Below are 27,364 nucleotides of genomic sequence, written 5' to 3'. Positions count from 1 at the left end.
ATCTTCTTTGACTTTTCTTGTATTATAGCTTATGATGACAGAGTTGAAGCTTACTTCAGATCCTGTAATTATGGAAAAAAGCAAAGATTAAAGAATTCTCCCACTTCACTTCCAGGAAAAGACTTACTGCCAAGAGCCACCCTTCCCCATTATCACTGATTTGAGACCCCACTAGGCCCCCTGTTTCCTGGGAAAAAACCAGACACACCCTCCACAAATTCCCAGTCTATGCCCTATTAGTGATGTGTTGTTGTTGCTGTTCTTTAGTCGCTCAATCACGACTGACTCACTGCAACCTCGTGGACGCCAGGCTTCCATGTCTTTCACCATCTCCTGGAGTTTGTTCAGACTCATTGAGTTGGTAATGCCATCTAACCATCTCATCCTCTATCATTCCATTCTCCTCCTGCCTTCAATCTTTCCCAGCCTCGAGGTCTTTTCCAGTGAATCCGATATTTGCATCATGTGGCCAAAGTATTGGAGCCTCAGCTTCAGCATCAGTCCTTCCAATGAATATTCACGGTTGGTCTCCTTTCAGATTGACTGGTTTGATCTCCTTGCTTTCCAAGGGACTCTCAAGACTGATCTCCAGCACCAGAATCCAAAAGCATCGATTTTTCCATGCTCAGCCTTCTTTATGGACCACTCTCACATCACATTTTTAATCACATCCCTAGCTGACTACTGGAAAAACTCTAGATTGTCTATTGTTGGCAACGTGATTCCTTTGCTTTTTGATACACCATCTAGTTTATAATAACTTTCCTTCCAAGAAGCAGTTGGTTTTTTTATTTCCTGGATGCAGTCCCCTTTAGCAGTGATCACAGTATTGAGCTGTTTCCTCCGCCCGCTGCACCGCGCCGCCGCGCCCCTCCCGCCGCGCCGGGACGCCCCGCCCCTCCCGCCGCGCCGGGACGCCCCGCCCCTCCCGCCGCGCCGGAACGCTCCGCCCCGCCCCTCCCGGCAGCGAGGTTCCGCCTCACCTTTCAAAGGCCCTATGCTGGTCCGGCTTCTCTCCACCACCCACCCACTGACGGCAGGGCCCCGCCTGCAGGCCGTTCAGCTATTTGTCTGCTGTTGCGCGCACCGTGACCCACGCGGAAGCGGAGAGCGGCGAGTGGAGGTCCCAGCGCAGCGTGAGTTTCTCTCTTTGGAGTCAAACTTGCCTCTCGCAGTCTCCTTTTCTTTGTACCCCGGGTCTGAGGGTCGCTACTGACTCTACATCCCCTCTCCCGCCCCACTACCCGCACCAAATTCAGACGTCTCCGTAAGCGGCGAAGGCCTTTTAAGCCTTTTGGTTTAAAAATCCGCACTGAAGCCGGTTCCTGCTTTTGGAACACTGAAACGCTGCGTTTCGCACCTTTTTCCGGCTTAAAACCGTTTACTGACCTCAGTGATCCCTCTACCCTTTCTGTACCACATACACTTCTATTAGGCGAGGTGGTTTATTCGCTCCACGTTCTAAAGCCTCTCCTTCTTGGGCCCTGGAGGCCTCGCGGGAAGCCCCTCTCCCAGAGAGGCCGCGTTCTCTCCGCAGTCTTGGCATTCTGGAGAGCCCGCCCCGCTCCTGAGACCCCCTCCCTCCCAGCCCTCTGTACTCATGTCTCCTCAGGCCGGTCCTTCTGCCCTTCAGAGTGACCTTTCCCCTGATCCCTGGTCGGGGGAGGTGACCTGAGCCAGCCACGGGACACCCATGGTTCTTCGGCCCCAAATACCACCCGCTGGAATTTGGCTCTTGCGGGAGGGCCTTTCTTATTCAGTCTCCTACCCTGTAAATAGTGGGCGGAAGGCGGGATCAGGAGAAGCAGAGACAGCGACTCCTAGAGAAATGTAAAATTGAGAAAAGCATGGACAAGCGATGGCAGTGAAGAGGATTGTGAGGAACTTGGAAGAGACAGCTTCATGAAAGAGAATGAGCCTTGAAGGGAGCGGGTGAGGAAACGAGAGAACTTCAGAGAAAAGCATGGTCTCTGGAGAGTTAAGGGTGAGCAACATAGGGAGGTGTGGTTGTTCATTCCTACTCTTTGCGAGCCCTATATCTCCCAGAGTTTTCTCAAATCCATGTCTGTTGAGTCCAGGGATGGTATCTCACCATCTCATCCTCTGCCGCCCCCTTCTATAGCCTTCAAGGGAGAGGGTATGTAAATCAGGGGTCCCAAAGAGGGCGACAGTGGAGACGCAGTGCACACAGACAGCCCGCGAGGGGATACAAGAGTTCGGACCTTGGCTTACAGAGCAACAATATCCTGCTAGGAGAGAAAGGGGACTCCTAGAGATTGGAGGAGCTGAGGGAAAAAAGCGAGCTGAAAGGAAGCATAGCCACTTGGGGGTGCCAGAGAGTTGGCAGGAAGGGCGGGCAGAGATGGAGGACGAAAGGCAGAAATCCAGGGAGATTGAGGATCACCAGGGAGGTTGGAGAGAAAGCAACTTGAATGCGAACAGATGGCAGAGAAAGGCGGGATGGGAGGCAGGGAAGAAGTAGAGAGGGAGGACACGCACAGCAGGAGAGCAGAGATGAGAGCAGAGAAAGGGACATGTAGAAAGAAGTAGGGAAACAGATCAACCAAATGAAGTGTAAACAGCTAGTGTGCAGGTGATGGTGGGGACTAGATCCCGAAGAGTGCTGAATCAGTTGGGTAAGAATTATTAAGTTGTTATACATTGATTTTTGGCTTTAAAATCTAATGCAAATCTTGCTTCTTTAAATTATACAGATACAAATGAGAATTGCAAAACTTCTGTCTGTGAGGCATGTGTATTTTTTAATTATTTGTATTAAAAGAGCATGCATGTGTAGAGCCGGTTGAGGTGGGGGCTGTGGCAGTGACTTGATTCTCTCAGGTGTGGGTCACCCCCTTCCCTATTCCTGGTGAGGAGTAGAGGTTATGTGAGAGAAGAAATGGGGCAAGAACTGACTGACTCTTACTACATGATGCCTTTTCAAGGAACTTTAAACATGTTCTTTGTAATGGTATTACTTTTGGCTTTCTGCACTCTTTACATTTAATTATTTTTGTAACTTGGGATAATGATTTGTTCGTTCAATAGCGACTTTCTTGTAAACAATTCTGGAGATTTGTCTCACATGGGACAACTTGGATGAATGTAAAGAATATTAAGGTAAGTGAATTAAGACAGACAGGGAAAGACTGGTATTATATGTCCTTCCATTATATGGAATGTAAAAAAAAATGAAACTCACTAGTACCAGAGGGTAGGATGGTGGTCATCTGGGGCTGGAAGGTCAGGAAGACGGGGAGATGTTGGTCAAAAGCTACAGACTTTGAGTCGTGAAATGAGTGCGTCCTGGGGAGGTATGCGCAGCATGCTGACCATAGTTAATCCTGTTCTGTTATTGCATGCTGGGAATTTGTCAGGAGAATGCTTCGTCAGTGTTGTCACCACACACAGAACATGGGAATTTGGAGGTGATGGATGTGTTGGTTAGTGGTTTGTGATAAATATTTCACAGTGTACATGTGTCACAGGGTGTATGTACACATATGTAAACATAACATTTAGAACTGGACATGGAACAACAGACTGGTTCCAAATAGGAAAAGGAGTACGTCAAGGCTGTATGCTGTCACCCTCCTTATTTAACTTATATGCAGAGTACATCATGAGAAACGCTGGGCAGGAAGAAGCACAAACTGGAATCAAGATTGCCGGGAGAAATATCAATAACCTCAGATATGCAGATGACACCACCCTTATGGCAGAAAGTGAAGAGGAACTCAAAAGCCTCTTGATGAAAGTGAAAGTGGAGAGTGAAAAAGTTGGCTTAAAGCTCAACATTCAGTAAACTAAGATCATGGCATCTGGTCCCATCACTTCATGGCAAATAGATGGGGAAACAGTGGAAACACTGTCAGCCTTAACTTTGAGGGGCTCCAAAATCACTGCAGATGGTGATTGCAGCCATGAAATTAAAAGACACTCCTTGGAAGGAAAGTTATGACCAACCTAGATAGCATATTCAAAAGCAGAGACATTAATTTGCCAACAAAGGTCTGTCTAGTCAAGGCTATGATTTTTCCAGTGGTCATGTATGGATGTGAAAGTTGGACTGTGAAGAAGGCTGAGCGTCGAAGAATTGATGCTTTTGAACTGTGGTGTTGGAGAAGACTCTTGAGAGTCCCTTGGACTGCAAGATCCAACCAGTCAATTCTGAAGGAGATCAGCCCTGGGTGTTCTTTGGAAGGACTAATGCTAAAGCTGAAACTCCAATACTTTGGCCACCTCATGCGAAGAGTTGACTCACTGGAAAAGACTGATGCTGGGAGGGATTGGGGACAGGAGGAGAAGGGGACTACAGAGGATGAGGTGTCTGGATGGCATCACTGACTCTATGGACATGAGTTTGGGTGAACTCTGGGAATTGGTGATGGTCAGGGAGGCCTGGCGTGCTGCAATTCATGGGGTTGCAAAGAGTCAGACACGACTGAGCGACTGAACTGAACCAAACTGAACCCTTTCATTAGTTGGTTCTCCCCCATCAGACACGCTCATCAGTTCTGGTGTGGGGCCTCACCCCAAGAATGTGCACAGGCTGCAGATGATTCCGATCTGGATCCTGCATTGAGCACTAGGGCTTTTAGCTCCACTTCTGAGACTAAGATCAGGCCCTGGGGGAGGGAAGGGCGCTCTGCTTTCAGTGGGGCTGGACCAGGGCCTGCTGTGTGACCTGAAGTGGATTGTGGGGTCAATGGAGGTACCCCCTGCTGCTGTGTGCATGAGGCCTCACAAGGAGGGGAATGTGATCTGAGGGAAAGTGTGGGAAAGTTCCATGTTGGACTGTGCAGGAGTTGCCTGTCCTGAGTCCCTCCTGAGACAGTGGGCACAGAGGACTGTCTGTTCCTCATGGTGAGGGCTTCCCTGTGTGTGTGGTTGGGGCTCAGGTAGGGGATTTGTTGACTCTAAACATTAAATAACATGTTTTCCATCTTCTTGATACCCCATGAAGACTCATGTTACTTGAGGAAGCCCAGAAGAGGAGGAGGAGGAGAAGAAGGAGAGAACAGGAGTCAGGTATGGCTCTTTCTCAGGTAAGGTCATATTCTCAGTGGATTCTCACACTGCCTTCCTGAAATGGCCTTCTCTGGACTCGCTAATCATGTCTGACTCTGGAGTGTCCTGTCTGACTCCTGTACATGCACACTCACCTGGGGCCTTCCCTCAGGGTCTGTCGTCTCCACTTAGATCTCGTCTCCCCATGACCCGGTGACCTGGCCCTTGTGAGGAGGCTCCCCTGGGCACTGTCCTGGGCAGGGCTTCACATCCATGGGTTGGAGATGGGGTTTCAGTGCTGTTGGGCAGCAGGGATTGCTTTGCTTAGGGCCCACCTGGATTCCCTGTCTGCCCTCTGTCAACCAGGGTAAGGAAGCTGCACACTAGATGTGAGGTATTAACATGCACAGTACGTGCTAAAATCTGGAAAAGAGGCCAATAAGGGGAAATCAGATCTGAATTTTTAAATAGCATTTAAAACTAAATGAGAACCTCCTTGAAAATCTGAAATATTTGGACATGGAATGGAAAGTTCAGAAACAGACCTCAGGTCTAGAGAGTATTTCATTACAGTGTCTACTTTAAACTATATATATATAGTTTAAACTATATATATATATATATATAGTTTAAACTATAGAAATATAGTTGGCTAATTAGTTTTTTTTCTTTTTTGGCCATACAATGCAGCTTGCAGGGTCTCAGTTCCCTGAGGAGGCATTAAACCCGAAACCCAGTGGTGGAAGTGTGGGATCTTAACCAGTGAACTGACAGGGAATTCCCCCAACTTTCCTAATCTTCATGCAATATTTGGTTATGGAGTAAAAAGGTAAACATTGGATTCTGTTAATAACTACCTCCCTTACGTTAAGGATAAAATCATATTACTTTTTTTTTTAATATATTTAAAAAATATATATTGGCTGTACTGATCTTCATCGCTGCAGTGGCTTTTATCTAGTTCTGGTGTGTGGTGGCCACTCTTTAGTTGCAGTGTATGAGTTTCTTATTACAGTGGCTTTTCTTATCTTGCAACTCAGATTGTAGAGCACGCTGGCTTCAGTAATTTCACCTGCTGGGCTCTACAGCTCTTGCTCAGAAATTGAGGCTCATGGGCTTAGTTGCCCCTCATCATGTGGGATCTTAACGGATCAGGCACCACAGGGGAAGCCCTCGTATTATTTTTTAAATCTGTATATTATTTTCTGCTTGTATTATTATTATTATTATTATTTTGAGCTAGTATAAGATAATGTCGAGGACTTCCCTGGTGGTACAGTGAGTAAGAATGTGCCTGCCAATGTAGGGTGCACGGGTTCCATCCCAGGTCCAGGAAGATGCCTCAGAGCAAATAAGCCCATGTGCCACAACTACTGACTGTGTTCTATAGCCCGGGAGCCATAACTCCTGAAGCCCACACACTCTGGAGCATGTGTTCAAAAACAAGAGAAGCCACTGCAACGAGAAGTCCGGGCATTGCAGCCGTAAGTACAGAAAGTGTGCTCACAGCAACAAAGACCTAGCAAAACCAAAATAAATAAGCTTTAGAAAAGACAGAGAATGCTGACACATTACTGAAGTGCAATTGATTGCTTTTTAATGTCCTAAAGATGCTGAAATACACATGAATAAAAGAAGACAGGAGTATCATCCCAGAATGTGTCAAAGGCATCTTTTTGGAGAAGGGAACGGCCACCCACTCCAGTATTCTTGCCTGAAAATCCCATGAACAGAGGAGCATAGCAGGCTACTATGAGGTCGCAAACAGTCTGACATGACTGAGTATCTAAACAACAAAAACCTCCACACACTGGAGAGTGAGCTCTGAAAAACAAAACTAAATTTCTGATTTACCTCCTGCAGATTCTTCAGTGACTTCCAGGTACTTTTGGAATAAAGTCCTAAATCCAAAGACCTTGTAGAAAGCAGCCTCTACCTGGCATCACCGCTCTTTTTGCTGTGTCCCAGTCAGACTGACTGGCTTTCTGTTCACTAAATACCTTCCTGCCTCAGAGCCAGCACTCAGGCTGTACTCCCTGGTTGCATCAGTCTTCCACTTCCCACCTTGCCAATCCAAGTGTTTCTTCCTCACGGATACCTTGTCTGATTTATTGATGTAGGTCAAGACTTTCTGTTAAATCTTCTCTTAGCACCAGGCCTGTTTCAGAGCACATATAACGATAGTGATGTTAAAATTATGGATGTAATTGGCCGGCTGGCTGCTAGATGGTAAGCTCCATCACGTTCACTGCTATATTCCCACTTTGGGGCCCAGAGTTGACGCTCAGTAAATTTTGATTGAAAGAAAAAAGTAAAGACAACTCTTCCTTGTTTCAACCAGTTGTGTGTTTATGTGTGCATGTGTGAGTGCATGGATCTGTAATTCCATGGTTTTATTACAGAACATCATCTCATAAATACGTTTTATGCTTTGTAGCGGTTGAAATTGTATCTTAAGTGTTTTCCACGGCCTTAAGTTTTTTCTACCTCAGCACATGACTGATGGAAATAGTGGTAAGATTATTGACATTGTGTGGGTTGGTGGGGAGAGGGGGTGACCCTATACAGTAACCATTTATCTGATAGTCGTGTCTGCCTCTTTGCGACCCAGTAGACCATAGCCCTTCAGGCTCCTCTGCCCCTGAAATTCTCCAGGCAAGAATACAGGAGTGGATTGCAATGCCCTCCTCCAGGGGGATCTTCCCCATGCAGATATCAGCCCCATGTCACTTCCATTGCAGGCAGATTCTTTACTGCTGAGCCTCTGGGGAAGCCCAGATACCTACATATTATACTGTATATTATACTCTTGCCTATTATTCAGAAGGAGGCAGATAGTAAATTAATTTGTGAATATTTTTCTCTCTGTCTATAATGTCCATCATTTCGTGGCTGACAAAAGATCTGGGATTCTACACCTTCATTGCTCTTCAGCTTTCTTGAACTTGTTTCAGGTATTCTCAGAAAACTCTCTGTGGATACACTTTCATGCTCTGCATTGAACACTGAGGAAGGATTTCTTATCCCTTCCTGTAAAAATGGAGATTTTTGTCACTTGGGATAGCTTGGATGAATGTAGAGAATATTATGCTAAGTGAATTTAGGACAGACAGGGTAAGACTGATATTGTATGTGCTCGCTTATCTGTAGAATGTAAAAAAGTGAAACTCACTAGTACCAGACAGTGGGATGGTGGTTATCTGGGGCTGGGAGGTGGGGAGGTTGGGGAGATGTTGGTTGAAAGGTACAGACTTTGAGTTGTAAAATGAGTGGGTCCTGGGGAGGTGTGTGCAACATGCTGACCGTAGTTAATCCCATTCTGTTACTGCATGCTGGGAATTTGTCAGGAGAGTATGTCATCAATGTTGTCACCACACACACAACATGGGAATTTGGAGGTGATGGATGTGTTGGTTCGTAGATTGTGATAAATATTTCACAGTGTCACATGATCATATGGTGTATGGTATATATACATAACCCTTCTCGTTAGTCTCAGTAAAGCCGGAAAAGAAGAAAGTGGGAGGTGGCCTGGGCTTAATCCTTCACTAGTGCTCAACCCAGGCTTCACATGAGCTCATAAGGCATTTTGCCCAGGCATGTTTCATACCCCTCCCCCAACAGACATGCTCCTCAGGTTCTCGTGTGGGGTCTCGCCCCAGGAATGTGCACAGACTGCAGATGATTCCGATCTGGATCCTGCATTGAGCACCAGGGCTTTTAGCCTCCACTTCTGAGACTGAGATTAGGCCCTGGGGGAGGGAAGGGCGCTCTGCTCTCAGTGGGGCTGGACCAGGGCCTGCTGTGTGACCTGAAGTGGATTGTGGGGTCAGTGGAGGTACCCCCTGCTGCTGTGTGCATGAGGCCTCACCAGGAGGGGAGTGTGATCCGAGGGAAAGTGTGAAAGTCCTGTGTTGGTCTCTGCCGGAGTTGCCTGTCCTGAGTCCCTCCTGAGACAGTGGGCACAGAGGACTGTCTGTTCCTCATGGTGAGGGCTTCCCTGCGTCTGTGGTTGGGGCTCAGGAATGGGGTGTGATGACCCTAAGCATTCAGTTCAGTTCAGTCACTCAGTCGTGTCTGACTCTTTGCGACCCCATGAATTGCAGCACGCCAAGCCTCCCTGTCCATCACCAACTCCCAGAGTTCACCCAACACTCATGTCCATCAAGTCGGTGATGCTATCCAGGCATCTCATCCTCTGTCGCCCCCTTCTCCTGCCCCCAATCCCTCCCAGCATCAGAGTCTTTTCCAGTGAGTCAACTCTTCGCATGAGGTGGCCAAAGTACTGGAGTTTCAGCTTTAGCATCAGTCCTTCCAAAGAACACCCAGGGCTGATCTCCTTCAGAATTGACTGGTTGGATCTCCTTGCAGTCCCAGGCACTCACAAGAGTCTTTTCCAACACCACAGTTCAAAAGCATCAATTCTTCGACACTCAGCTTTCTTCACAGTCCAACTTTCACATCCATACATGACCACTGGAAAAACCATAACCTTGACTAGACAGACCTTTGTTGGCAAAGTAATGTCTCTGCTTTTCAACATGCTATTTCGTTTGGTCATAACTTTCCTTCCAAAGAGTAAGTGTCTTTTAATTTCATGGCTGCAATCACCATCTGCAGTGATTTTGGAGCCCCCAAAAATAAAGTCTGACACTGTTTCCCCATCTATTTCCCATGAAGTTATGGGACCAGATGCCAGCATGTTTTCCACTTTCATGATAGACCTCTGAAGACTTGTGTTGCCTGAGGAAGCCCAGAAGAGAAGGAAGATGAAAGAACAGGAGTTAGGCATGGCTCTTTCTCAGGTAAGGTCATATTCTCAGAGGATTCTCAGTCTGTCCTTTCTGAATTGCCCTTCTCTGGACTCGCTAATCATGTCCGACTCTGGAGTGTCCTATCTGACTGCTGTACATGCACACTTACCTCAGGGCCTGTCATCTCCACTTAGATCTCGTCTCCCCATGACCCAGTGACCTGGCCCTTGTGAGGAGGCTCCCCTGGGCACCGTCCTCGACAGGGCTTCTCACCCACGGGTTGGAGACGGGGTCTCAGTGCTGTTGGGCAGCAGAGATTGCTTAGGGCCCATCTGGATGCACTGTCTGGTCTCTGTCAACCAGGGTAAAGAAGCTGCACCTGGAGTCAGAGGTTCATATGCAGAGTATGTGGTAAAATCTGGAAAAAGGAACTAACCAAGAGAAATTAGTTCTCACTTTTTATAGTACATTTAAAACTAAATGAGGACCTCCTTGAAAATCTTAGTGTTTCAGAATTGAATGGAAAGATCAAAAAAAGACCTCAGGGCTGGAGAGTGTTTCATTACATCATCTCATTTAAACTATGAAATATAGTTTGCTAATTTTTTTTTCTTTCTTTTTTGGCTGCACAGTGCAGCTTGCAGGGGTTAGTTCCCTGAGTAGTGGTTCAGCCTGAAACCCGTCAGTGGAAGTGTGGGATCTTAACCACTGGACCGCCAGGGAATTCCCCAACTTTACTAATTTTGATTTAATGTTTTATTATTGGAATAAAATAGTAAACTCTGAGTTAATAACTGTATACCTAAAATTAAGAATAAAGTCACATATTATTTTTAAAATATATTTATTTGCTATACTGACTCTTCATTGCTGTAATGGCTTTTATCTAATTCTGATGAGTTGGCCACTCTCTAGTTGCAGTGTGCGAACTTCTCATTGCCGTGCCTTCTCTTGTCTTGCAGCCCAGGCTCTAGAGTGTGCTGGCTTCAGTAGTTTCACCTCCTGGGCTCTGGAGCTCTGGCTTAGAAATTGAGGTTCACAGGCTTAGTTGCCCCTCAGCATGTGGCATCTTCTCGGACCAGGCAACAACCTGTGTTTCTTATATTGGTCAGTGGACTCTTTACCACTGAATCACTGGGGACACCCTCATATTATTTTTAAATACAGATATGTTATACAGATGGCATTAAAGTATTTTGTGTATTTTTTTCTGCTCGTACTACTTTTTATGTTCTTAATAGTATAAAATAATATTGAGGACTTCCCTGGTGATAAAGTGGATAGCAATGTGTCTGCCAATGTAGGGGACACGGGTTCCATCCCAATTCCTGGAAGATGCCGCAGAGCAACTAAGCCCATGCCCAGCAACTGCTGTGGCTGTGCTCTGGAGCCCAGAATCCTTAACTACTGAAGCCCGCATGCTTGAGCTTGTCTTTTGAAACAAGAGAAGCCACTGCAATGAGAGCCTGGGCACTGCAGCCACAACTCCTTGCAGTGCAGCCACAAGTAGAGACAGCTGGGTCACAGCAACGAAGGCCCAGCATAACCAAACCAGATAAGCTGTAAAAAGGAAATAGAATGTTAACAAACTTACTGAATCAAACTTACATTTGACTCACTTTTAATGTGCCAAAGATGCCAAAATACACATGAATAGGAGAAGGGAATGGGCACCCACTCCAGTTTTCTTGCCTGGAGAATCCCATGGACAGAGGAGCCTGGCAGGCTACATACAGTCCATGGAGTCCCAAAGAGTCTGACATGACTGAGCCAACTGAACAACAACCTCCTCACATAGCAGAGTGAGTGCTGAAAAACAAACCTAAACCTCTAACTTTCCTCCTGCAGATTCTTAAGTGATGTCCAGTTGCTTTTGAAATAACATCCTCAATTTATAGGCCTTGCAGAAATCAGCCTCTACCTGGCATCACCCTTTCTTCATTCCCTACTTTGCAGTCACACTGGCTGGCTTTCTGTTCAGTAAATATCTTCCTGCATCAGAGCCGGCACTGAGGCTCTTCTGTCTGCTTACAAAACTCTTCCATTTCCCACCTTGCCAATCCTAAGTGTTTCTTCCTCACAGAGACCTTGTGTGATTCTTGATGTAGGTCAACACTCTCTGTTGAATCTTCCCTTAGCACCAGGCCTGTTTCAGAGCACAAATAACAATAGTGATGTTAAAATTATGGATGTAATTGACTCACTGGCTGCTGGATGGTAAGCTCCGTCATGTTCACTGCTGTACTCCCAGTTGGGGACACAGAGTTGATGCTCACTAAATTTTGATTGAATGAAAGAAAAAGATAAAGACAAGTCTTCTTTTTTCAATCAATAATGTGTTTACATGTACATGCATGAGTGCATGGATGTACATGATTTTATTACAAAACCATCTCATAAATACGGTTTATGCTTAGAGCAGTTGCAGTTGTATCTTAAGTGTGTATTCAATGGCCTTTAATATTTTCTACCTCATCACATGAATAATGTAAATAGTAGTCAGATTATTGACATTGTGTGGGTTGGGTAGAGGGGGTGACCCTGTACAGTGACTATTCATGCTGTTCCATTGCCCTTCAGCTCCCTTGAACTTGTTTCAGGTATTCTCAGGGGACTCTCTGGGGATGGTCTTTTATACTGTTACTTAACTCTTTAATTCCTTAGGTTCAGTTGTCTCTCCCAACCACCTGAGCTCAGGTGCTATCGCCTCATTTCTTAACTGTTTGATCAGAGCTATTTATTAGAGTGACAGAGTTTTCTCCCCAGTAAGATGGACACAGATCTTTCTCTACTGTTGCTGTTATGTTGATGACAAGTTCATATGGGTAAAGTCTTTAGACTAATGCTTAGTTTGTATGAAGTGTTGAGACACCTCTCGTGAGTGTGATGATGACATCCTCATCACAGTCTGTGTTCTTTTAAAGCCACTGTGGACTTTGTCCTCTCTGAAGACAGCAGTCTTGCTGTAACTCATCTAGATAGTGAATGTCACTCAGTGTGTTGAATGTAACAATTCTGCATCAACGACCCACTGTTGATTGTAATCTGTATATTTTTCATGTCTTGTCCACACCCATGATGAATTCATGTTGATTGGAGGATATCATCATCTTAGAAAAAATAGGAAACTAAATTAGAGAGCAACAATTTGCTCCATATAGATTTGCATGGATCTATCAGAATATTACTTCAGCTGAATTGACCTCACTTGTCTCACCTCTTCTCCTTTTCTGTGAAAATAATAACCCTCCTCAGGGCCCGTTGGTGACATGTGTTTTCATTTCAGGCACGGTTGACCTTCAAGGATGTGTTCATAGATTTCACTCCTGAGGAGTGGGACTGTCTGGACCCTGCCCAGAGGACCTTGTACAAGGACGTGATGGTGGAGACCCTCAGGAACCTGCTGTCTGTGGGTGAGGATCACTTCTCTCTGAAGTAGGGATCTACTTTGGGGTATCTCTGCATTTTCCCTCACTGTGTCTTGGGAGCCCTGTTTTTCTTGACTGAGCTGAAAACCTTGTTCACTCAGACATGTAAGGCTTCATGATTGGCATCAGGAGGTTAAACTTGTCTTTCCTTCTGATGACCTGCCCACTGTGTGATACACAAGGAGTTTTTCCAGAGCTTGAGTGTTTATAAAGCTGATTTCAAACTTCGAAATATCCAGTTGCCTATTTTATATCCCTTTGTTCTTGGTTCGTAACTCTTGGAAAGGAACTAGATAACTGATATATACTGTACTGTATAGTATACTGTTCCCTGTGCATTCAGAAGGAGGCAGATAGTAAAGTAATTTGTGAAATATTTTCTGTCCATCATAATGTCCTCATTTCTTGACTGACAAAAGAGCTGGGATTTTCCACCTGCCAATGCAGGAGACACAGGTTCAATGCCTGGTCTAGAATATCCCACATGTCACAGAGCAGCTAAGCCTGTGGGCCTGAACTACTAAAGCAGCACTCTAGTCCTGGAAGCTGCGATTACTGAGCCCACATGGGAGAACTACTGAAGCACGTGCACCCAGGAGAAGGCAAAGCAAATAAGAAGCCCATGCACTGCAACTGCAGAGTAACCCCTACTTGCCCAACTTCAGGAAAAGTCCAAGCAGCAAGGAGCACTCGCTGCAGCCAAAATGAATGAATAAACAAAATTATTAAAGATAGCAAATGTATTTATTTTAAAAAATGAAAATTTGGATTCTGGAAGAAGCCAAGTATGACATTTCTTCTGAGCAGGAATTTCTGATTCTGACCTGAATCATAACTCTATTTTTGTAGCACAAGAAAGATCCCTGGATTGTGGAGAATGAGGTATTAATAGCAGAAAATCAGGTGAGTGGGAAAAGATCAACACTGTGATCCCAGGTCAGCTGTCACAAGGACAGAGAGGAAGCCACACCATTCATCGTGTTTGGGAAGCTCTCAAAGTGTGAGAGTTCTGTGAGAAAACAGATATTTAGTGTTTATGAACTCTCACAGGAGATTTTTCTTCTCTTCAACTTCCTGCTCTGTTCTTTGATGTATGAAACGTTCATCACCCTCCAGTGGTGCTTTAGTGCCCACAGAGACAAAGACAAGGCCTTTTGGGTTGTTTTTTTTTTTTTTGGCTGTACTGGGTCTATTTCCCGTATGGCCATTTCTCTATTTGAGACAAGTGGGGGCTACTCTCTGCTTGCAGGGTGCATGGCTTCTCATTGCGGTGGCTTCTTTTGTTGTGGAGCACCGGCTCTAGGCACATGGGCTTCAGTAGTTTCGCTATAGGCTCAGTATCTGTCCTTCATCAGCTTAGTTGCTCCCTGGCATGTGAGATCTTCCCAGAACAAGGATCGAAACCATGTCTCCCGCATCAGCAAGCTAACTTTTTACCATGAGGCCACCAGAGCGTTAGGGAAATTAAATAAATAATCCTGTTTAGGCTTCAAGACAAAGCAGTGCATTCCTCTGTGCTTGCCTCTAACCTGCCTGGACACACCCTGACTGTGAGTACCCTGACTGCCTGCTGTGAGTGCAAGGCTTGCAGCACCATAGATAAATTTGGACACAAATCTTCAGGTTGTAAACCCTTGAGATTGTTCAAAGAGGCTCCGAACAACCCAGCCCCAGGCTTAGGAACATCCAAGTTTCATAAGACAAAACAAACAGCATTAAGATGAAACCAGAGCTGCTGTGAGATTTTGCTCACAGATTGATGATATCGGTTTGCATCCTGGGATGATAAGCAGGAACCCCGAACTGCAGTGTTAAAGCCTCACCCATGGAGTGAACGTGCTGCCTGGTACCTTTTCCCAATTGAAACTCCAGATGTGCTGTGTCCTGGGACTTCCCAGGGCTGTTCCAGTCTAGATGCTGGTCAGAAGCCAATTTGGTGATGTAGCTTCTGCTGTTTTTATTTCCTTGTCTTTTCAGTTCAGTTCAGTTGCTCAGTCATGTCCGACTCTTTGCGACCCCATGAACTGCAGCATTCCAGGCCTCCCTGTCCATCACCAACTTCCGGAGTTTAGCCAAACTCATGTCCATTGAGTCAGTGCTTCCATCCAACCATCTCCTCTGTCCTCGCCTTCTCCTCCTGCCCTCAATTTTTCCCAGTATCAGGGTCCTTTCAAATGAGTCAGCCCTTCGAATCAGGAGGCCAAAGTACTGGAGCTTCAGCTTCAACATCAATCGTTCCAATGAACACCCAGGACTGATCTCCTTTAGGATGGACTGGTTAGATTAGTATATTGAAAGTCAGCTAGATAATTCTCTAATAAATACTGGAATATTTATTTGTATAGAACGAGTGGCTTATTTTCTTAACAAATCCTTGGAACCTGAGACGAAAGTGAAAACTTTTGGCAAGGCATTAATTGGCACTGTGAGCAGGATTTGTGAGACAAAATGCCACTCTTTAAGATTCAAGAGATTAAGATTGATGACATTTTCATTCCCACATGGTAAGTTTCACCTTATTACTCATTAGCTAATACATGGGACATCTTCTCTGGATTGTGTGAGAATTGGAACCGTAAATTAAACAGGGCTGAACCCTTAGAAGTTACTGAATGTTCGTGACTCTCACCCCTTGAGAAAGAATAAGAATCTGCCCTGCTGGATGAGAGGCTGGATCCTCCTCTCTCCTACCGTGAGGTACAGAAAGCGAACTTAAAACTGTCTTAGAGAAGTTACTGGAAAAATAATTATGTGATTAGTGAGGATGTTTGTCCATATTACAGTGTCAAAATTATATATTGGCTGATCAAATCCTCACTTTTTAAGTCGGCTCTCTATTGAGCCGGCCCACAGCTCCAGTAGTGTCCCCCACTGCCCTTTCTCTCGCCATTCTCTGTCCTGTTGTGGCCTTTCACCCCTCCCAACCCCTCTGTCTCCCTCTCCATCAGCTGGTCCCCTTCTAACTGTCCGTGTCTCTCAGAGGGGAGGATAAGCCCAGCTTCCCCCACTCCTGCCCCCAACTCTAGGAAGTTTCTTTACCCCTTCAGATTCTTCTGAACAATCCAAGACCCCCATTTTCCCAGAGGGACAATCCAAGATTTTTATCAGGCCATCAGCGCTTGTTTTCACAGTCAATTTGAGCATTATTTGGTCTGTATTTTAGCTACAAAACTATGACTATAGAAAGGATAGGTAAGTTTTTTGACATAGGATAGCTGTGATATTCTCTAGACTCTGGAGAAAACTGGTTAAAATGAATTTTTTTTTTCTCTTTGAAAGTGCACAACTGATTCTTTTTGCATATGGATTTGCTGCTGCTTGCTGCTTAGTCGCTTCAGTTGTGTCCGACTCTGTGGGACCCCATAGACGGCAGCCCACCAGGCTCCACCGTCCCTGGGATTCTCCAGGCAAGAACACTGGAGTGGGTTGCCATTTCCTTCTCCAGTGCATAAAAGTGAAAAGTGAAAGTGAAGATGCTCAGTTGTATCCGACTCTTAGCGACCCCATGGATTGCAGCCTACCAGGCTCCTCCGTCCATGGGATTTTCCAGGCAAGAGTACTGGAGTGGGGTGCCATTGCCTTCTCCAGCATATGGATTTAAAAGCAACTAACTCCTTGAAACAGCTAGCCTAGAAAAAAGCTTGAAGTTAACCTTTACCAGGGCATCCCAGATGACTCTAATTGTACAGAACCTGCCTGCAAGTGTGGAAAAGGTGGTTTTGATCCCTGGGTTAGGAAGATCCCCTGGATGTGGGAATAGCAACCCACCAGAGTGTTCTTGCCTGGAGAGTCCCATGGAAAGAGGAGCCTGGCAGGATACAGACCATGGGATCACAGGGCGTGACTGAAGCAACTTAGCACAGCACGAAACCTTTACCAAGTCCTTGATACATAACCCACTTTCCCTGAGGCCTTAACCTTGGGCAAATTAGAAATTCCAAACCAAGGGGAAAGACAAAGGTCAAAGAGACATTTTAAATCTCAGGCAGAAAACTGTGGTCTCTGTCTGTCCATCTGTGTGTCTGGATTTATGCATGTCTCACTGTGTGTCTTTGTTTTTGGATATTGCTGAGGTTAGTTTGTAAGTGAGATCTAATTCACTTGGCTTAAAAAAAAAAAAGTAAGCAGTTACAGATCAAACAGTTACGAGAAATTAACCTAAATGAATTTCAGAGGCACATGAACTGGGAAATATTCAACATTAAATATCTAGTAAAAACAATTGTTTGCTCATCTGAGTAAGACATGAGTTGAATTATCAAACTGTGTAACGCTTTTATTGTATTACACTGATTTTTGAGAGTTCAATCCCTGGGTCAGAGTCGTACATGCCTGAAGTGACTTAGCACTCACAGAGGCACTGATTACTGATAATTTCCTCTCATAGAGAAACTAAAGAGATTTTGGATTATTAATGAATATGCCTGCTGCTACCCTGAGATGTTCTCCATAAGAAGCAAATGTTTTTAGAAGTTATCACTGGTATTTATGGTCACCATGCTACAAAATGCTAATATAAAGGACAGTTCATGGTTGCTTAAGAAAAGTAAGATCCGTGTTTTTAGTAACAAAAGGTATGAGCAGTGAAATTGATTTGGGATGCTCATAGCAGTGAGTGGAAGCGAGCGGAAGCTGGAAGCAAGTTCTTAATTTCCCAGATCGAGACTCCTAACCCCTGGACCACAGGAGCCAACATTTAGGGCTAAGGTCCCTAGTGTGGCCTGCCTAGTCAAGAACAAATTCAGTTGACGAGGCAGAAGATAGAGAATAAAGGAAAAAGTTTATTGAAAGGAAAATTACATGCGGCAAGGCACATAGGCAACCTGAGAGAGAGAGAGAGATGCCTTTGGGAAGTGTAAATTCTTTACAAAGGACAGTTTTCCAGGTCTTCATCTTCCCTCAGGCCAATCACCTTGTTTATTCTCCCTGGTTAATTTGTCTCAGGACCCTCCGTGGAGTGTGCATGCACACCTTAGACAAGTTGGATCTCAAAGTGAAGGCTTCTTGGAGGAGCAAGACTCATTATGGCCTGGAATTATCCTGTGAGTTTTGACTCCACGAAACCTTTCTGGGCATGTGTAGTGTCTCCCTTAACAAACAGGGTTTTTTCCTTTCTTTGTCCTTGCCGTAATTATTCCCTGAGATTAGAGAATGACTGTCTATTTACCCTGTTTTTGTTGGGTGTAAATTCCTCAACTGGAATTTACATTCCATCCCATGTATCTCTTATCTCAGGGAATGCCAAGGGGAAGATGACAGCATTCAAGACATTTAACATGGAGCCCATCAGGCTCCTACCAGAAAATTATATTTTTTTAGGGAGAAAGAAAGTAGGTCTGACTTACAGGTGGCTGTTTCTCAATGAACAAAATGATTTAATTAGGGAAAAGAGGGAGAGTTTTTATACAAAGTAGACCTCCAAGAAAAGAGGTCCTAAAAGGCTAAAGTCTTTATATGATCTGTAACAATCTGTCATTTGACTCCCATCAATGTTTTTGCTTGACTATGGGAAGCATGTGATGAGGTGTTTCAATGGGATCTATTTCCTCTTTGTCCCCCTTCTGTGCTGGATTCCATCGGATGCCTGCTTTTTGGTCCGTGTAGAAGAGCGCTGACACCTCCAGAGATTATTTCAGACCCAGCCTGCTTCTCTTCCTATTTGCTGCACTTGGGAGACCTCATTGGAAGAAGGGCAAGACTAGCAGCTCTTTGATTGCATTTGGTGTCTCAGATCCTACACAGAGCTGCCTTCAACCTGTCTTCCTGTTCAGAGCCCTCAGCTGTTCCTGTTGTTACTGCTTTTGCCACATCCTTCAGGGGTGTGTGTAACAGGAATGTAGTTTGGATCTTCTGTGATTGTAACTCAGGAAACCTGTAAGGGCAGTGGATATTGAGGTCCTCTCTTAGACAGGACCTGAGTTGATATCTTGTTGGTACCTTGGAAATGATTTCCAAGAGGGATGGCTGAGTAACACAGCCATCAGTTCTTGTGTCTGATCTGAAATTTCCTTTTTACACTCCTGGAGTTCATTGTAACTTTTTGTCCTCTGTTCTGCCCAAGTGGGCCCTGGTGGTTCAGAGCATGTGTGAATCTGTAAGTCTCGGTGTCAGTCCTGCTTTTGCTCATTTACTTTCATGTTCCATGGAGTTGTGTACAGGAACCCTGTGAATCCACTACCTTTATTTGTAAAATTGAGGTTATTAGTGCTGTTATGTGGCATAGAATGTTGCCTGTTTTACAGAAAAGGTCAGAAGTTACTGGTTTTTTGGTTTTGTTGTTGTTGTTTTTCCCTGTGCCATGTGGCAGGTGGTATCTTAGTTCCCCATTCCTGGATGGAATCTGTGCCCCCTCCAGTGTATGTGCATAGTCCTAATGACTGGACCACCAAGGAATTTGCCTGAAAGATTACTTTTGCTTAAAGGATATATTTACTTGCTGTCTTGTTTATTGTGACATCTCTTTGTCTACTTTACATCTTGTATGTTTTTATTTTACTTTTCATTTTTGTGAGTGTTGTCTCTGACTCTAGTTAATAAGTTTTCAAATAATATTGGTTTTCTTCATACCAATACATTACATTTTTAAAATGTTTTTTATTTTTGGTTGCACTGGGTCTTTGTTGCTTCAGGGGCTTTTCGCTACTTGTGGCAAGCAAGGGCTACTCTCTACTTGCAGTGCACAGACTTCTCATTCTAATGCCTTCTCTTGTTAGAGTGTATGGGCTGTATGCCTGTGCACAGTAGTTGTGACTCCCAAACTCTGGAACACGGAGTTGTGGCCTACAGGCTTAGTTTCTCCAACGTATGTGGGAACTTCCCAGATGAGGGATGGAACCCTTGTGTCCTGTGTTAATTACCAGGTGGATTCTTTACCTCTGAGCCAGAAGGGAGGCCCCAAAACTTGTTCCTTGACATGTATCTTGGAACCAATGAACTGGGTAAGTTAAAGTTACTGTATAGATAGGGAATTGCTCTACTGAATGACTTTTCTTTAAGTAGACAACGTTTCATTTATTAATATTTTGTTATTTAAAGATGATGGTCTTTATGTATTACACAATGTAACTGACATGAACCACTTGTCAGTGTCATGAAATGCCTATAGGTCTATCTATTGATAGATTTATAAGAGGTATTTAGGAAAGTTTTCTTTTTTTTTTTTTCCCATTATTGTAGGGAATTTCGTGAACAATTGTCAACTGCTATTTATGTTTTCCATTGTTCGTTAAAGTGCTTCTTTTCGATTATTTACCATTGCAGTGTATTGCCTGTTAATGAATGCTTGTTCAGTTGATCGTTCTGTCTGACTCTTTGAGATCTCATGGCCAGTAGCCTGCTAAGCTCGTCATCCATGGAATTTTTTTCAGGCAAGAATAGTTCAGTGGGTGCCATTTCCTCCTCCAGGGGATCTCCCCCACCTAGGGATTGAAGCTCCCTATCCTATGTCTCCTGCATTGGCAGGCTAATTCTTTACTACCAAGTCACCTACGTAGCCCTGTCTGTTCTTTACCATTTACTTATGTATAAGTATGCATAAAGTGTATACAGTATGCTAAAAATTCTCCTCAATTATGAGACAGCAGTGTGTTTACTACCAAGTATAATGAGTTTAGAAGTCATGGTGTGAAAATACCCTTTTCTTTGAGAACTGACATGAGTTTAGAAAAAAATAATATGGTCTGACTGTATCTTTGAAGCTAGGCTATCCTAAAATTAATTTGGATTACATATGATTGCTCTTTCATTTTTAAAGAGTTCTATTTATTTAGCTTTTCAAATATTTTTAAGATCATCATTGGGAACATGTGTAATCCCGTTCAGCATGAATATGCATTTTGGTATAATACCATGTATTTGGCATGAAACAATTTATTTATGAATTGTAATTGATAGGATGCATATGGTTTTTGTATTTTGTAGATGTGTCTCAAATACGTATGATCAAGAAATTACAGGCAAAAGGAAATAGTGGTAAAGAAGAAAGTTTTCAAAGAGTGGTGTTTGGAACAGCTGAAAGCCATGAAATCGAAGATTTTTTCCTCAGGAAGGTACAAGAAAATATGCATGATTTTGAGTGTCTGTGGACAGATGATGAAAGAAATGACAGAGGAACGTCTACATCCCATAACAACAATCTCACCAATAGAAGAGATCATGATAGTAGAAGTGATGCAGGAAATAAGCCTGTTGAAAGGCATGGATCAAGCTTTCAGGATCAGTTGCAGATACTTGAATCTGAAGGGACAGTTTCTGAATGTAGTCAGGTTGTGGCGAATATCAACAGTAGCGCCTCAGGTTTACCACCTCAGAGAACTCGTAGTGTCCGTAAAGGCAATTCTCATAAACAAGAGAGTGCTGTTATACATCCCTCAGAACTGGTACCAGACCAGGAAGCACACAAGAAAAACACTTACAGTTGTAATGAGTGTAACATAACTTTTCTTCAGGACTCAGAACTCACTAGACATCAAAGAATCCATACAGGAAGAAAAGCATATAAATGTAACATATGTTGTCAGGCTTTTAATGATAAATCGACCCTTATAGTTCATCAGAGAAATCATACTGGAGAGAAACCATATAAATGTGAGGTATGTGGCCACTGCTTTAAACAGCATACACACCTTCAATATCATCGGCGAGTTCATACTGGAGAGAAACCATATAAATGTGATGTGTGTGGAAAGGCCTTTAGTCGAAAAGCAAGGCGTACAGTTCATCAGACCCTTCATACTGGAGAGAAACCGTATACATGTGAAGTATGTGGCCATGGCTATACTCGAAGCACATATCTTGCAATTCATCAGAGGGTTCATACTGGAGAGAAACCATATAAATGTGATGTGTGTGGAAAGGCCTTTTTTGTAAGTGGAAGCCTTACATCTCATCGGAAAGTTCATACCAGAGAGAAACCATATAAGTGTGACGTATGTGGCAAGGCCTTTAGTGTAAATGGAAGACTTAAATCTCATCGGAATATTCATACTGGAGAGAAACCATATAAATGTGATGTATGTGGTAAGGCCTTTTGTGTAAATGGAAGCCTTACATCTCATCGGAAAGTTCATACCAGGGAGAAACCATATAAATGTGATGTATGTGGTAAGTCCTTTAGTGTAAATGGAAGCCTTACATCTCATCGGAAAGTTCATACCGGAGAGAAACCATATAAATGTGATGTATGTGGTAAGGCCTTTAGTGTAAACGGAAAACTTAAATCTCATCGGAATATTCATACTGGAGAGAAACCATACAAATGTAATGTATGTGGTAAGGCCTTTCGTGTAATTGGAGGCCTTACATCTCATCGGAAAATTCATACCGGAGAGAAACCATATAAATGTGATGTATGTGGTAAGGCCTTTAGTGTAAACGGAAAACTTAAATCTCATCGGAATATTCATACTGGAGAGAAACCATACAAATGTGATGTATGTGGTAAGGCCTTTCGTGTAAATGGAGGCCTTACATCTCATCAGAAAATTCATACTGGAGAGAAACCATATAAATGTGATGTATGTGGTAAGGCTTTTAGTGTAAATGGAAGACTTAAATCTCATCGGAATATTCATACTGGAGAGAAACCATATAAATGTGATGTATGTGGCAAGGCCTTTCGTGTAAATGGAGGCCTTACATCTCATCGGAAAATTCATACTGGAGAGAAACCATATAAATGTGATGTATGTGGCAAGGCCTTTAGTTTCAACGCAAGCCTTGCAGTTCATCGGAGAATTCATACTGGAGAGAAACCATATAAGTGTGTTGTGTGTGGAAAGGCCTTTAGACAAACTGCATCCTTTGCAGTTCACCGAAGAATTCATTCTGGAGAGAAACTGAGAGGGTAACACGCAGGAAGGACATGGGTCTCCAAACAGAGGAAATAGGCTGCAAGTGTCTTAAAATTCTGTGTTGCTATGATGACACCTGGTTCCACCTGAACTTAACTTTTCTCTAACCTCGAGCTAAACCTCGAGCATTTTTCTTATGGAAATGTTTTTCTTAAGCTATGTTAATGAAACTATGTAACTGCTTTGGAATTGGCCTTTCTTCAGAATGATTCTTCCTAAGACTATCATCAGATTTGACTATCATCAAACCATGGGCTGATGATAGCTCAACAAAACAGTATTCGTATCAGTTGTTTTATGGCTGGGGGATGACACATCTCTTGCCATCCTATCTAAAAAATGCATATTGTGGGAGAGGGGCCTGCTGAAACTCCCTCAGCCTTGAGGTGTCTCTCTTATCTGATGAATAACTTTCCAACCTACATAAAACAGCTTGCTAAAACTAGCAGGGGGGCACTCTCCATCCCCCTTCTGATGTCTATGTCAGAAGCTTTCTCTATCCCTTTTTCACTTTAATAAAACTCTGCTACACAAAAGCTCTTGATTGATCAACCCTGGTCCCTGGTCCCAAAGCTAAATCTTCAGAGATCATGAATCCCACACTATTCATGATAAGTTATCAAAACCTTACAAATGTAAGAATTGTGACAAAGGTTTTAGTGCACAGTCAGCCTTAACTCACCATCAGGCAGTTCATCCAGGAGAGAAAGCATAGAAATGTGATGTATGGCTGGTGCTTGAAATGACCATCATAGGAAGCATCAGATTAAGTCATAGTGGAGAAAAACGTTACAAATGGAACAACTGTGAGAAACAGTGCGAATGTAATGAGTGTGGCAAAGTCTTTAGTTAGAATTCAGGCCTTCTAATTCATCAGAGTATTCATACTGTATAGAAAGCATACAAATGAAATGCATGTGGCAAAGCTTCTATTTCATGTTCAGCCTTAACTGACCATTAGGCAGTTCATACAGGAGAGAAACTGAAGAGGAAAAGTTAAAATTTTACCTCCTTCTCCTTCTGCCTCTGTAACTCAGCTTGCTTCTTGCAAACTCTAAATCACATAGGTCTCAGAAAGTGGGAACTCACAATACTAGTAACTGGAGCTTATCCCATTCACCCTTGTTTGGTGAATGGGATTCTCTGAATGTGAACTGGACTTCACATTCCAGGACGTCTGGCTCCAGGTCAGTGATCACACCATCATGATTATCTGGGTCATGAAGATCTTTTCTGTACAGTTCTTCTGTGTATTCTTGCCACCTCTTCTTAGTATCTTCTGCTTCTCTTAGGTCCATACCATTTCTGTCCTTTATCGAGCCCATCTTTGCATAAAATGTTCCCTTGGTATCTCTAATTTTCTTGAAGAGATCTCTAGTCTTTGCCATTCTGTTGTTTTCCTCTATTTCTTTGCATTGATCACCGAGGAAGGATTTCTTATCTCTTCTTGCTATTCTTTGGAACTCTGCATTCAGATGCTTATATCTTTCCTTTTCTCCTTTGCTTTTCACTTCTCTTCACAGCTATTTTTAAGGCCTCCCCGGACAGCCATTGTGCTTTTTTGCATTTCTTTTCCATGGGGATGGTCTTGATCCCTGTCTCCTGTACAATGTCCCAAACCTCATTCCATAGTTCATCAGGCACTCTTATCTATCAGATCTAGGCCCTTAAATCTATTTCTCACTTCTACTGTATAATCATAAGGGATTTGATTTAGGTCATACCTGAATGGTCTGCAATCGCCCTAGCCCCTGCAAACCTGCTTAATCATGCCTTTCCGTGTAGAAAAACTCTAACCCCTTTGTTCAGGGCTCAAGCCTTGGAGTGTTAACTCCTCTGGGCCCAGCAGCATAATAAACCTGAGTTCTCCAACCTCCCAAGTGTGGTGCTTGGTTTCTCAAGTACTGGTTTGTGCAGCATTTCTGGAGGCCCTAGCTAGATTCCACCCATACTGGCCTCTTGAGCTGCCGGATTTGTGGCTTGGCTGAGTCAGAGCAGAGGATCCCCGAGTTGAATCAGAAGGCGCACCACCTCCTCATTCCAGGTTCTCTTTTGGACCAGCATTCTGACTCCAGATGGCCAAACCCCAACTGGACTCACCAGGAATGGCCACAGGGTAAGGTAAGGCCACAGGGCCAGTCCCCAGTCAGGAGGTCCTACCCCAGTGGGTAGAAGAGGAGACAGATCACCTTGGGAAGGGAGTATCAGATAGGGAGACCTGGGAACTTGGGAAAAGGGACATATTGTGATAAACTGAGTGATTGTGTATGCATGATTGCTGACTGAAGGAAGTAAAACTGAGCTCCACAGTCCTCAGAGTACGGAGTCTGAGAGGGTCCAAAACCTGTGGTTCCATGACAACCTCATAAGGCTGAAAGGTGGTGCCAGTCTCTGGGGGATTTGATCCCTCCCTGTGAGGCTGGTCTAGGTCAGGGATTTATACCGACCTGCCAGTGATAAGATACGTCTTAAGTCTCCCTCGGGAGAGCAGCCAGGTGGACGAAAAATGAATGTGGACGACTGTGCGACCTGATTTTCTGGCGCTTCAAGCTGGATTGTGTGGCTTCACGGCCTTCAAGGCTATGGAGTCCGAGTGGGCCCTAGCTTGCAGTTTCGTGGTGACCTCATATGGCTCAAGGGTGTGTCAGCCTGTGAGACACATCCAGATCAAGGGTTTATACTGATCTGCCAATGCTAAGCGGAGAAGGCAATGGCACCCCACTCCAGTACTCTTGCCTGGAAAATCCCGTGGACGGAGATGGGAGCCTGGTGGGCTGCAGTCCATGGGGTCGTTGGGAGTCGGACACGACTGAGCGACTTCACTTTCACTTTTTACCTTCAGGCATTGGAGAAGGAAATGGCAACCCACTCCAGTGTTCTTGCCTGGAGAATCCCAGGGACCGGGGAGCCTGGTGGGCTGCCGTCTATGGGGTCGCACAGAGTCGGACATGACTGAAGTGACTTAACAGCAGCAGCAGTCAATGCTAAGAGGCACCTAAGTTCCCCCCCCCCTCCCCCCGGGGACCCAGCCAAATGGACATCCGAATGGTCTCCTCTTTTGAGGGGGCACCCACCCTTGTTTGTCTCTGTGCCACTGACTCAGGATGGCATACAGAGGGAGGAAAAAATTATTGGTTACTGGTTATTCTTCTGTCGACTGACTCCTTGAGCCAACATCTAAGAGACTATCAGATCACATCAGATTAGTCGCTCAGTCGTGTCCGACTCTTTGCGACCCCATGAATTGCAGCACGCCAGGCCTCCCTGTCCATCACCAACTCCCAGAGTTCACTGAGACTCACCTCCATTGAATCAGTGATGCCATCCAGCCATCTCATCCTCTGTCGTCCCCTTCTCCTCCTGCCCCCAATCCCTCCCAGCATCAGAGTCTTTTCCAATGAGTCAACTCTTCGCATGAGGTGGCCAAAGTACTGGAGTTTCAGAAGACAAGTATCCTTCAATTCCTTGAAATGTTTTTCTGCTTGTGTCAAGAAATCTCCTTGCGGTAAGTTTAAAAAATTTAAAACAAAGCTGTATTAACAATAGTTATAGGATTAGAGAATATATAGTGTTGAGATCTAGTAAAATCTGCTCTGGATAAGGAAGATAGAAATTTCCTGTGTATTCCCCCTTAAAAAAATTTTTTTTATTTGCAGTTTCAGTGTGTGATGTGCTCATTCAACTATGCCCTGTGCTTGTGGATTGTAAGGAATGTCTGTAATATGTTTAATAGAAAATGATTGTAAAAATTGTTTGAATTGCCTAGAAGTATAGGCAGGGCCATTGTCTGTTTTTATAGAGTTAGGAGTTCCCATTATTGCAAAACAAGCTAATAGGTGGGTTATGACGTGCTGTGCAGCCTCACCTCAAAGAGATGTGTCCCATATAAAAGAATTTGTGTCGATACAGACATGTAGGAAAGAAGATGGAGAAAGTTCAGGGCAATGAGTTACATCCATTTGCCATAATTCATTAGGTTGTAATCCTCGAGGATTAACACTCTGTGCAATGGGTCGAAGATGTAGGGGTCTACAAGTATAGCAATTATTAATGATTTCTTTAGCATGGCGGTATGGAATTTTCTAAATCTGGTTTAAGGAGCCAGGATTATTGTACAATAGAGCATGTTGTTCCTCAGGAGTAGCAAAAGAAACAACTTTATCAACTTGTTCTTTACCATGAGTCATAGGGCCGGGAAGGCAGGAATGTGTTCAAATATGGGTAATATAAATGGGGGAAGTGCAGTCCCCAATAAGAGACTCTAGTTCGAGAAAAAGTTGTTGAATAATAGGTTCATTGGAATTTATAATAGAGGTTTCTA

General features: G+C 44.1%; 1 protein-coding gene across 46 annotated transcripts; it reads left to right on the top strand.

The window, feature by feature from the left end:
• The first annotated feature begins 1,091 nt into the window (after positions 1 to 1,091).
• On the top strand, positions 1,092 to 24,915 carry LOC147354452 (uncharacterized). Of its 46 annotated transcripts, none has more exons than XM_086354110.1 (8): positions 1,092 to 1,136; positions 3,049 to 3,120; positions 4,967 to 5,031; positions 5,701 to 5,839; positions 6,401 to 6,494; positions 9,733 to 9,815; positions 13,051 to 13,177; positions 21,113 to 24,915. In XM_086354110.1, the coding sequence occupies exons 6-8, from the start codon at positions 9,780 to 9,782 to the stop codon at positions 23,038 to 23,040; spliced, it is 2,091 nt and encodes a 696-aa protein (XP_086210236.1). In that variant the 5' UTR covers positions 1,092 to 1,136; positions 3,049 to 3,120; positions 4,967 to 5,031; positions 5,701 to 5,839; positions 6,401 to 6,494; positions 9,733 to 9,779; the 3' UTR covers positions 23,041 to 24,915. The 46 variants fall into 46 exon arrangements, 43 of the variants coding, with proteins under 43 accessions (XP_086210236.1, XP_086210248.1, XP_086210250.1 ...); XM_086354122.1 differs by lacking the exons at positions 3,049 to 3,120; positions 6,401 to 6,494 and adding exons at positions 1,780 to 1,984; positions 14,042 to 14,095 and having other exon boundaries at positions 9,691 to 9,815; XM_086354124.1 differs by lacking the exons at positions 5,701 to 5,839; positions 6,401 to 6,494 and adding an exon at positions 14,042 to 14,095.
• The last annotated feature ends 2,449 nt before the right edge of the window (positions 24,916 to 27,364 follow it).

Source organism: Bos grunniens, chromosome 18, assembly GCF_055505025.1.
Source record: "Bos grunniens cultivar Pamir isolate PY7600 chromosome 18, Bosgru_T2T1.0, whole genome shotgun sequence".
In the NCBI taxonomy this organism is placed as follows: domain Eukaryota; kingdom Metazoa; phylum Chordata; class Mammalia; order Artiodactyla; family Bovidae; genus Bos; species Bos grunniens.
The sequence above is the reverse complement of the archived record's forward strand: the minus strand, read 5'-3'. Positions and strand labels throughout refer to the sequence as shown.

What these genes read in the sequence shown, in the direction of transcription:
- LOC147354452 (XM_086354086.1), top strand. Translation starts at nt 2,597, where the DNA reads ATGGTGGGGACTAGATCCCGAAGAGTGCTGAATCAGTTGG. An exon ending in AAGAGTGCTGAATCAGTTGG is followed by an intron (nt 2,637 to 4,966) that starts GTAAGAATTATT and finishes TACCCCATGAAG; the next exon opens with ACTCATGTTACTTGAGGAAG. An exon ending in AAGGAGAGAACAGGAGTCAG is followed by an intron (nt 5,032 to 13,050) that starts GTATGGCTCTTT and finishes TTTTCATTTCAG; the next exon opens with GCACGGTTGACCTTCAAGGA.